The sequence below is a fragment of the Eleginops maclovinus genome, chromosome 9 (assembly GCF_036324505.1).
Source record: "Eleginops maclovinus isolate JMC-PN-2008 ecotype Puerto Natales chromosome 9, JC_Emac_rtc_rv5, whole genome shotgun sequence".
NCBI lineage: Eukaryota > Metazoa > Chordata > Actinopteri > Perciformes > Eleginopidae > Eleginops > Eleginops maclovinus.
Genome location: NC_086357.1, coordinates 21,511,340 through 21,523,464, shown reverse-complemented (window position 1 = coordinate 21,523,464; position 12,125 = coordinate 21,511,340). Strand labels below are relative to the sequence as shown.

General features: G+C 39.8%; 1 protein-coding gene across 2 annotated transcripts; it reads left to right on the top strand.

Annotated features, from left to right (window-relative positions):
* Positions 1–209: 209 nt before the first annotated feature.
* LOC134869921 (mitochondrial coenzyme A transporter SLC25A42-like) lies at positions 210–5,661 on the top strand. Of its 2 annotated transcripts, none has more exons than XM_063891873.1 (8): positions 210–549; positions 949–1,097; positions 2,354–2,465; positions 2,705–2,730; positions 3,177–3,343; positions 3,719–3,835; positions 4,053–4,204; positions 4,331–5,661. In XM_063891873.1, exons 2-8 carry the CDS (start codon positions 1,011–1,013, stop codon positions 4,654–4,656), a joined length of 987 nt encoding a protein of 328 aa, XP_063747943.1. In that variant the 5' UTR covers positions 210–549; positions 949–1,010; the 3' UTR covers positions 4,657–5,661. The 2 variants fall into 2 exon arrangements, with proteins under 2 accessions (XP_063747943.1, XP_063747944.1); XM_063891874.1 differs by lacking the exon at positions 210–549 and adding an exon at positions 754–871.
* The last annotated feature ends 6,464 nt before the right edge of the window (positions 5,662–12,125 follow it).

Here is a 12,125-nt window from a genome sequence, read left to right as displayed (position 1 = left end):
TGTTGTATTTATTTAAAGATACATTTAACTGTGGTGATGATTGGTGGAAACTGCTCTAAAAATAAAATGTTCTGACTGCATGAACACCAGTCTTTAATCAATGCAACAGCGCCTGAACAGTTAATGTTATCAACCAGCGAAACTGGCAACTCAATGTTGTAGATAAACTCGCGAGATTTTATCCAAATAATGTGACTCGCTCATGGGTAATGCAGTCCACAACACTGGCGTACGTTGTCCCAGTTTCTTTAAGACCTTGAAAAACCCAAATAATCTAGTGCGCAGAACCAGACAGCTGCAGAATTCCTTCGCAGGCGTCGTCGTCTAAATGTAGAGACACACTCTGCTGCAGCGTGACACCTGTCTTTTAAATTCATCTTCAGAAACGTCAACAACAACAATGAGAAAAGAGCTACTGAGTTGCAAGTTGTGAAAGCGACTGACCAGCCTCCTGCGAACAAACAAGAAATGTGCGCAAGGATCTGCAGGGCACAGTGGCGACTGATCACATCGTAGATTTGTAAACAAGAGGTCCTTTTAAACACGAAGGTAACAAAATACAGCATATTAGCATTAATGAACATCTAGATGTACCTGCCTTACTGCATATATGCATGTTTATTCAACTGTCATTCGCAGTTTAAGGTGCGATTATTATTATTTTTTACTGCGCTTTTTTGTTTGAGCAAATGACAAGTGGGCCAAATGTTGGTTGATAAATATAAACGGTGTGTTCAGATGTGACGGAAAGTAACTGATTAACCAGCAGGGGTTTTGTAACGCAACACCCTGTTTACAAGCCAGGCTGTTTGTGTAAGGGAGAGCCAGGCGTGTAATCACGTCCACACTTCATGTAGGGGAGTACTACACGGTGGGGCTGTTTTTTTGTTGAATAAAAAGTGTCTTCTAATTGCTCCTTTTCATCTTTTCATGTTTTTTCGTACGCAGTGAGGTTTACTGGATGAGTGACCGAGTCTCTGACCGCCTTGTGTGATCTGTGAAGGGCACACATGGCCCACAGTGTGACCGACCATCAGCGCCCTCTTCCCGTGTCCGAGGCCACCGTGCTGGCTATGCCCTCCTCCAATCAAGCACAGGTGAGCATTGCTTCTCCATGACTCATTCATATGAACTTGTCGTGACACGTTAAAACAGCTTGAATATGTGGATATGCAATACATTATGCCCTATTATTGACCATGTTTACAAAAGCTTTACCTGGATATTGTATCAAATTATGTTACGGAGTATTAAAACCCTCTGTGGTACATATTTGTTATCGTTAAGTGTTGTTTAACCTGGAATTTTGAAAGAATATTTAATGTCATTAAAAGGCAATGTTTGTGTAGAAGTTGATTTGTGTAGTAGTGATTTCTTTATGATGGACATTTAAACCATTTATTCTGTGTGACTCTGACACCCCTCACTGTGTAATGGAGCTGTTGTTGTGACATAAAGTAGAGCCTACACAGACTTTCTAAGGACATACCTCTACCAGTGTATTGCTCGAAATAGCTGGAAGGTGCCAGATAATCTGAAGCTGGCATTGCTTTACAAAGCAGCACTGTGCATACTGTTGAACAAGAGGTACCATGACAGCTGTTTACTTTATTTGTAGCACAAGGTTAGGTTTTTTTTTAAGGGGCTATGCAGGACACATTAATCAACATGTTGCTATTAATAAAACGTAAGCCCAAATAATTTTAAGACTTCATCAGGGGCTCAAATAATAACACACTTTTTTCAAAACTTCATAGAAAGTTAACTGCAGTTTACCCCCAAAAGTATTTGTACCTAGGCAGGAAAGTTTATTGATTATATATCCTAATCTGTAATAGTTAAAGCAGAATTAATCATGTAAACAGATAACATCCAAACTGTATTAGGTCATGAACTGCTTTTTGTTTGTTATTTGTGGAAGCTGCTCTTCTTATCAGTTAGTGGGATTGTTTTATTTGGTCAGCTGTCCCTTCAAACAAAATAAATGGTCACACACCTCAACCCACACACATACAGACACACGCAAACACATGCAGTACACTGCCTCATTGGTGCAGCAGTTGGTTTTATCTCGTGCGATTCTGTCATAAGTGTTGTGTCACTGACTAATCCACTTGCAGATTGTATTGGACTGTTGCAGTCACTTTGCTGAGGGATGCAGAGGAGTGTTTGTGCTGATAAGGCGTTTATGATACATGTTTGAGGGTCAAACCACCACATAATGAGAGATAAATGATTAAACATACTTTCTTGGTCCACACTTATAAAGGAACCAATGTACGGTTGTAAAGAGTTATCTTTGTTTAAGTATAATGTTGCCAAATGTCAATGTGATGTCTGTGTGTCCAAACAGGACCTGAGGCCCAGATGGACGGCTGTCGACTCCCTGCTGTGCGGGGCATTCGCTGGAGCTGTTGCCAAAACAGTCATTGCACCTCTGGATCGGACCAAGATCATTTTCCAAGGTGAGAACAACACCCCTCACTAATGCTTCCTTCCAAATACAGAATTTAGTGCAGAAAATGGACTGCAGTGCCTTAAATTCTAAAGATAATGCAACTACTGTTATTCTGTTTACACCAGAGTTTTTACTGACTGGTGTAACTCTTCTTAGCTCATTGCTAATCCTCTTAGTAGATGTTTAGCCTTTGGCGAGAGTGTTTTATAACCCGAAGTTCACTGTGTTTCTTGTTTTGTTTCACAGTGTCCTCCAACAGATTCTCAGCTAAGGTGAGTTCAGCTTTTAATCATTTAATATGCAGCTACACTGGCAGCCAGGCCCGAGTTATAGAGCAAGATTTTTTTAATAACTAAAAACTTAATAAAAAAATGTAAAATATATTTGGTGTTGACAGATACTCATATTAATATTCCTTAAATGTATAGGATTTTTAAAAAATCAAGCAAACAAAAAAAAACAAGGAGGATTTTTAGGAATCCATACATTTTTTTTCAATTATTAAATGATTTGTTTATTCTTAAAGATCAATAGAAAAAACATCCCTACATCCGTCACATTACAGCCACACTCACACTTGTATACACATAAATTCTTAAAATCAACACTTGATTTTCCACCATAAACATATGAAGGTGATCCTGTTAGATTGTTAAATGTGGAAAACATGAATGGGTTTCTACTTCTGCTCCTGACCCGACATTTCCACTCTCTGCAGGAGGCGTTCAGGTTCATCTACTGCTCCTACATGAAGGACGGGCTGCTAAGCCTGTGGAGGGGGAACTCTGCCACCATAGTCAGGGTCATGCCCTACGCTGCCATACAGTTCACCTCACACGACCAGTACAAAAAACTACTGGGGAGCTACTACGGCTACCAGGGCAAGTGAGTGGAGAAATTGTCAGAATGAAAATCAGAAATCTTTCTTTTTTTTTTAAACATCTGGGAAATTGACATTGTACAACCAAAGCATTGTGAGTTTAAAGGCACGGATAAAATCTAAATAAAGAGACAAACACCAGGTTATACAATCAAATAATTACACTACCACTGTACAAATGATGTCTTTCAATAGTAATGGTTTATTTAGTTATTTTGAGATGAAAATAGAAACCTTTTAAGTAATGTTAGCAGCGTGGCTGTAGGGATGAAAAAGTTGGTTGTTGATTGAGACACTCCACAACGTGAAACACAAGGCGGCACTTCTAGTTTTTGTCTTGTTGTTATTATTATTTATCACAGGTTATTGTGTTGTTTCAGAGCTCTGCCTCCTTTCACACGCTTCCTGGCTGGCTCTCTGGCCGGCACCACTGCTGTGATGCTTACCTACCCTTTAGACATGGTGCGAGCCAGGATGGCAGTCACAGCCCGAGAAATGTAAGCACCCAACTGCTCTCTGTTACAATCCCACCAACATGTGCTGTGGGGTCCCTCTCTCTGCACACATTCACCCATGTTTGTATTAGTCCCATTGTTGTCTTGTCTCTACAATTAAATGGACTTAATTGCGTTACAATACAATGTGTTATGTCAAATAGACATGGACATGAGTTTGGCATACTAGGTCTTTGCTGACCCTTTTTTCTTTGGACAGGTACAGCAACATCATGCACGTCTTTATGCGGATCTCCCAAGAGGAGGGTATCAGGACCCTTTACCGAGGCTTCACTCCCACTATCATGGGTGTCATTCCATATGCAGGGATCACATTCTACACCTACGAGACCCTCAAGAAGCTACACACAGGTACTCATACAACTGTTGTTTAAGAATGTGTACATCAAAATGCCATTTATGATGTGTATTTGCATTTTAAAAAGGCGTCATTCACATCTTAAACTCTTATTTTCTTTGTGTTTTCTCTCACTTTAGAAAAAACCAAGCGACCGCAGCCATACCCCCATGAGCGCCTGGCTTTTGGTGCCTGCGCAGGCCTCATTGGTCAATCTGCCTCGTACCCACTGGATGTGGTGCGTCGGCGCATGCAGACAGCCGGCGTCACCGGCTCATCGTACGCCACAGTCATGGGGACCATGCGTGAGATTGTAACCCAGGAAGGATTTGTACGTGGACTATATAAAGGCCTGAGCATGAACTGGCTTAAAGGGCCCATTGCTGTTGGGATTAGCCTCTCCACATTTGACATCACGCACAACCTACTGCTCAAAATGCACCAGATAGGCTTCTCTGCACACTGAATCATTTCAAACAAGGAAGAAGAAAAATATATGGTATTAATACGTTTGTGCACTCAGTCAGAGCTAGGCCTGCTGCACACTCCTGTTACCTTCACACAGTGTCAGAGGAGGGGGAGAGTGGACAGGAGATGCACATAGGAACATAGTTTCTCACACTCTGGTAAACGCACGGTAAGGATTCACTGACAGAGCGTGAGGAGGCAAAACGAATTGTCTTTAATTGTTATTGAACACACGTTGCCATCATTGTGGCTCAAGTGATTAACACTGGAACAGTAGACAAAGAAACGGTTTGTTCTTGGAGGTTATGGAGCACTTGGTTGTGTAGTGTTTATAAGATATTGCTTGCACTTTATTCCACTTACAATGTTCTTTCAAAGTAATCCGACATTATCAACAGAGGGGACTTGTTTTTAACGAGTTTCATTGCTTTTAATTTGAGGGGAAATTTTATATGTATTTGAATCACACTGCTTTGTTTTTCTTTGATTGTTTAATTTGTCTAATCATGCAGGGGGTATGATTTTTAATGAAAGGGGCGATGATGCAATATGTTTTTCTTTAAAGTTCTATTTTATGATGGTGTATCTGTGGTTTGAATTGAAATTGAGAAAGCGGATGAAAGTTGGTGATCATGTCAGCAGGACTGCACAGTTTCACTGTCCATCCACCTCTGAGGAGATGTGGTGTATTATTAAAAGTAGTGGTGGCTAATCATATAGATGATAAATAAATATATACATATAACAGATTTGTATGTGATTAATATAAAGAGGTCAGTTGTGTACTGTGTCCATGTTGTTGTGCTTTGGCTTGACTGTAAAGCGTTGCTTGCCTACAAAATCTAAATATGCCAAAGCACTGAACGATGGCATGCATTTAATGTGAATAAGGAGTTCATTTGCTTTCACTGCTAATGTACATTTCAAAGAGACAGTATTTCCAAAGATGTACGTTTACAGGCTCTGACTCTAACTGACCCTTCAATAAAGTATCCATCCACAACTCTGAGCAGTGCTTCCTTTTGTCCACTTGAGGGGGCCATGTGATAGGCAATGCTAAATCACACCATCGGCGACAATACAAAACCAACATGTAAGACTTGTTTTAGAATAGAAATGAGAACAACCTTTATGTTTCAATAGGTTTATAAATACATCACAACACACACTTAAATTATGAATGGTTTAATCACTGTTTTAGTTTTTCATGAAAAACGTCATCTTTAACACATTACCAATATAGAAATGATGCAGGTATTTCTCTCCAATAATATGAAAATATTAATAAGATCATATATAAAAGTAAAGAAAAAAAGCTGAACTGCAATGCTGACCTTAATGTGTAAGAAGAAAGGGAAGGAGCATGAATATTTGGATAAAAGGGAATGGGTTCCATTAATGAACGTCATAGAAAAAGTCCCAATGTATGAAAAGTGTTGAAGATATAAGGTGTGATAATTAGCAGATTAATAAGCTATAAGAAGAAAGGTATAAAAACATTAACATGTTGAGTGCATGAGCTGGAATTGAACCGGCAATCATTTATATGAAAGACCGATGCACTACCAGAGACACCTGGTAAATAAATGGTGTGGCTGGCTGTTTTAAAGGGTACATGTTTAGTGGGGGCTTGAATGTGTAATACGAAAAAGAAAAGAAAGTAAAAACGCTTGGAAAAGCAGCAGAATATTTTATCTGCAAAACCATAATTCACCAATAATGTAGAAAATATGTAGAAAATGTTAAATGAAGTTTCCATTAGACAGTATAGAATAGGCTGAGCCAGTCTGTTCATCTCCAGTCTGTGTACCTATCACCTTTGTCTGTGTCAGAGATCAAACTTTTCCATGGAGATGTGGAGTGATCAGCGAAACGAGAGCCTTTCATTGTTCTGAATGAGAAATAAACCTTTTACATTTCTGTCTATTGTTGAAAAACGGTAGCTGTTATCATTACATTTCGATGCTGTGAGCACCGCAAATAATGTAAAATGTCAACACGTGTAAAAGGTCAGTTTTGATTTTTAACATCTGACGTGTGTGTGTGTGTGTGTGTGTGTGTGTGTGTGTGTGTGTGTGTGTGTGTGTGTGTGTGTGTGTGTGTGTGTGTGTGTGTGTTTGTGTGTGTTTGAGGCCTCTCCTCTCTCTGCCGGTAGATGGCAGCATTGAGTCGCTCCTCTCTGTGCAGACTATCATGGAGGTTAGTTAGGCTCCGATCTCCTCATGGCCTGAACTTGACCTGCCCTCTGCTCTCTGAGACACTCTTGTTACTATTTTACATTTCTGTGTTTCATTCAATTTGAACGATTCCAAAAAATAAATCTCTTAATTAAGCTTTTCATTTCACTGTATAAAAGCATGTTATTTATACTACATATGAAATGTAAACTAAAACCACTGCAAACACTGATCACACATGCATAAATAATTTATTTATTGTGTTACATTTGAGTTTTTTACACAGATGTTTGATGTCAAAATTATGTTTAAAGAGAATTTTGAACCAAAGAACTGAATCTTTAAAATGAAAAAAGATCTCCTGCACCATCAGTAAATGTTATATGATTTGTAATGTTTGTGTTTTATCTGCTAAAAAGCAAATGATTAAACAAAAATATATACATATAAAAAATAGTTACAAATTCAACCAAATACAGAGAAATCATTTACAATTATGAAAAAGGAAACCTTTTTCAGCAACACGTTTATTTACATATGTAATCAAAATCACGTAATATATTTGTAAGTAAATACAATTTGTACACTTCCATTCAATAAATAAAAAAGACTGGGGTCACCACAGACATCGAAAATCCTGATATCAGAATGATTTTATTTTCTATGAAACATTATTTAAAACCGCACAGGTCAAATCATTTTTATTCATTAGTGACATATCTGAATAATGTGTGAAATGTATACAAATATATACGCATAACAGTATGCCATAGGTAATAATTATTACCGTGCTCGTCCTGTTTTGCTGCATCTGTCAGTGCGCATGAGCTGTGCCTAAATCTGAATATCAGGTGAGTGTGTGCCCGCTCTGTCGCATTGGTGATAGCATCATTAACCACCTGAAACCGCTTCCCTTCTTCAGCAGCTGCTATGAGCCATCTCCCCAACTTCTCACGTCTGTGGATCGAGAGACTCTGCCCTCCTTCCATCTGTCCATCCTCCATCTCTCCTCCTCTCCTGCCTCTATGACCTTGACTGTGAATTATGGGATATCCTGCCACCCCACAGTGTACAGCCACCCAGCCTGGTATTGCAACAATCGAAACAATACTGGGTGGATAACATGGTCGGAGGGCGGGTGCCTGAGAGAAGCAGGAGGAGGAGGAGGAGGAGGAGGAGGAGGAAAGATGCTTCTTGAAGGCGCCGTTGCCATAGGTTACCTGGATCTCTGCCAGGAGAGGGGAGTGAACCATTTGCATGTATTCAAATCTTGCATGAATAATTCACTTTGAAGCCCCTGCTGGAGCACTGGCAGACAATAGCTGTTCACACACAAAAATGCACAGTACACAGGGCAAAAATGCTCACAAATACAGCCGTACCACACACACACACACACACACACACACACACACACACACACACACACACACACACACACACACAGCCTGACCCTGTGTGAGTAGGGTGATGAGGTTACACTGGGAGGCACACAAGAATAAAGTCTGTCTCACAACTAAATCAGATTGGGATGTGTTGAGACAGAGGCTTTCGGCAGTGATATTATTTTCCTTGTATTTCATCGCTCTTTAAATTGTTCTGCTTTGTTCACAGGAGGCCGTCTTTACCTCAACACAACAGATTCATAACCAGGCGTAGATGCTGTTTGACTTTGAGCTTATACTGTGCATGTCACACCACAGGAGGCCGGGGATGGAATGCATAGTAAACATATGCAGATACACACATGTTCACATCCCTGTGGTGCCCTGCAAAAGCCACACTGGCTGGGATCCAGTTCACTTTGAAGGCCGGCTACGTGTTAGCTTCTCCACCACCTGGTTCCGTGGCATAAATTCACTGGCATTAAAAAGCCTTGAGAGGCATTTTATCAAACATAAACGGGCCTGTAAACGTGTCCCCGTAAAGTAGCCTTGGAAAAGCCAAGAAATGTGTGAAAAAAAAACAAATCACACTGCTGCGACTATAAAACTCACTCAAGAGCAGCTATAATCCTTCCGTGCATGCATGCTGATATTTACAAGTACTTTATGAACGTCATCCTCTCCCACTGCACCACCTCGGAGCTCCCTCTCCCCATAGCTCAGTCTTGTTAATTTTATAAGATCCAGCATATTGCCACTTATCGGCTGGCAGCAGTGTAAAAGCTCTGGGGTCAGTGCATTACTGAGCTGCTGGGCTCCACTCTTCCATTAGAGGGAGTGTTCAGGCTGCGTTGGCCTTCACTCAATCAAATACAGGCTCCGAAAGCTGCTCCAAGTGCAGATGAGGGGGCACAAACACACACACTTTCACACATACAAATGGAGACTCCTTCAATCCCAGGTTGTGAAACTATAGCACGCATAAATCTGAGCACATAAATCCAGGCACCTACACACAAAAACACACACACACACACACACACACACTCATACAGTATTTCCAGCCCGGAGGGGGTGACACATTCATTTGCATGCAGTGTTTGCATTTAAAGAGAGTAAATGTATAGGTGTGTATGCTTGTACTGCAGCTGACATTTTCACCACTTGGCATTTGAACAGATTCAACATTAAATGAAATGTAGCTTCCCCCGATCTCTGGAGCAGGTGGAACAGACGAGAGGTGGAGACGAAGCAGCAAGCAGGAATAATAACGAGGGAGATGGGATTTAATACAGATGCAAAAATAGACATTTTAATAGAATTTGTGTTTGTTGGAACATGCAGTACAAAATTACTGTTCCAAATCAGTGTGGAAATGAGGTCAGTGTTATGCCAATGCCTGTCAAGATAATGTCAAGGTCATGGGAAGTTAAGATGGGTGTTAATGTGAGCTATGGTTCAGTGCTCTCTCATAACTAATTATGATTATATAGTGAGTACATGCACCGGACTGCTTCTAGTGTTTCTATTGTCCGAACACTGAATACGAATGTTATATTTACATTCCGGGAAAAGATTTGAATTCATATTACTTCAAATTTAAGATATGTTGTTTGTTTGTCTAAAATATGTAATGTTTTGTCAAAACATAGCCCTTTGGACAGGTACGCTTTAAGCAGACAGCGCTATCGATGCATTTGAATCTCAGCAGTCTTATTTCTTTTGTGGTTGTCATTTCATATTTCTACAAATGTGTTTATTTATTAATGTTTGTATTTTTTTGTTTTGTCTTTATAAAGCAAGGGCCGTGCATAAAAACACACTCATCCAAAATAATTAACGAAATGATTAATGCCAGATTTATCTATTAGCTAATTTCCATTTTCACATGTTTGCAGATACATAAAGAAAGGGGTACCCTCCCCAGGCCTCAGTGCATACATGTATGTATTTCTCCTGCAAGAGTAAAGGGTGGGGGCAGCTGGGTGGGTGGTGGGTGGACGGACGAAGAAGAAGAAGGCTCTGACAGACTTTGCATGAGAATGGCCGGGGTCCTGTGAACCTTCTGCTCCCTGTGTCCACATTCAAAAGCGTCTCTGCAGTCAGCATGACAAACTAGACTCCAAGTTCTCGGACTTGTTAAAGCAGCCCCCACCCGTCCATGTCCTGACTTTAACATACCCCCCCCCCCCAACCTTGCTCCTCTGTGTGCACCCTGGGCTGGGCCTACAGATTTCAAGGAGGTCTCTGTGGGGTGACCAAGTTCAGGGAAACAGGGAGACAAACCCTGCACACACACACACACACACACACACACACACACACACACACACACACACACACACACACACACACACACACACACACACACACACACACACACACACACAAAGAGACAAAAGTTCCAACTAAAAAACAGCACCAGAATTTGATTGTTTTTAGCTTTACATTTCAATGATCTAAAACACAAACTAAATCTGAAACTGTGAAACTGAAGGTTTCATCCACAGTCCATTTTTCTTGCTACGCTTAAAGATTATATCAACGTGTCTCTGAAGTCAGCCTCTCACTACACGTGATTGTGAGACCACTCGTTGGGGTCTGAAATTAGAACGCTTACATAAGAATTTAATTTGGAATGTGTGCATGCTGGGATGGCGTATCACTGGGCCGCAGCTGAATACCTTGGATACTGATGCATTAATATGAAGGAATAGCGATGTAAAAACACAGATGTTTGCACGCTGTTTTATTATAATACACCCTTTTATAAGTGCTCATAGGGGGCAGGCACACTCATTGTTTTATTTTTGCATTAAATCGCTCTGGCTCCAGTTGTTTGTTCGGATATAATAGTGATTTAGGCTTATAATTAACTTATGGTGAGTATATAAATGAAAAATAAATATATTTAGATATACTGTAGATGTATAATTATCACTGGACCGTGTTGTGTGAGTGGGTGCTTTATATTATAGTGGATTTAATGTACATTTGTTAATCAGAATTGTATATTGTTGTTGAGTTTGTGTAGATGATGCCATTACGAAACTCATTTTAATCCTGAGGGCCGAATTCACTCATCATAGTGAGCTCTTTCTGTGTTATGATGGACAGTTAAGATGCTATTTAATCAACACACTTGGGAAATAGAAATGTACTTTATTATTGGAGTACATTACAGTCTCAATTGTATAAAATATAATTGCATAATTTCTAAAATCTAGTCATAGTTATTTTGACTAATTTGACAAAAGGGCAATTTAAACCCAATGGTTTGTATTCATCAAAACTAATGACCACATTTTGATTATCGTGAAATAATTCTGTGTGCTCGGTTGATTTGTTTCTTCTTCTCTTTCTAATTAATGTAATCTCCCTCTGGTTCCTGTGCGCTTTGTGTGATTAGAACCAATGGGATATATGTGTGTGGATGCTCAAAAAAGGCCAACACTTGTTAAAGGAACATGTTTTTATTCTTTACATCACAGGAATGAAATAAAATAAAAGATCAAACTTTGATAAAATACAATTTCAAAAGATTGCCAATTTCTAAAATAAAACCTGTTTTTTTTATTCCAACACTACAACCTGTCATTGTCAAGCAAATAAAAACAATTAAATATAAATACGACTACATTATCTTCATTTTTTCGCCACAAGAACTCCTTAACTGCAGTTTACAGGCGGTAAAAAGACACACACCCGTCCCCTGTAATACTCTTATTTGTCTTGACTGCTGGTGAGCTTTGTGCAGCATTGTCCTGCTGTGAAAGGCCTTTGTGCTGTTAACGGACCATGTTAGAGACTTCCCATCCACAAACAAACATGTGAGTAATTAAAAGACAATTAGATGAGCCCTGAGGGTTTGTTAAGGTCAGCTTTTACAACTCAGGGGGCTGCTG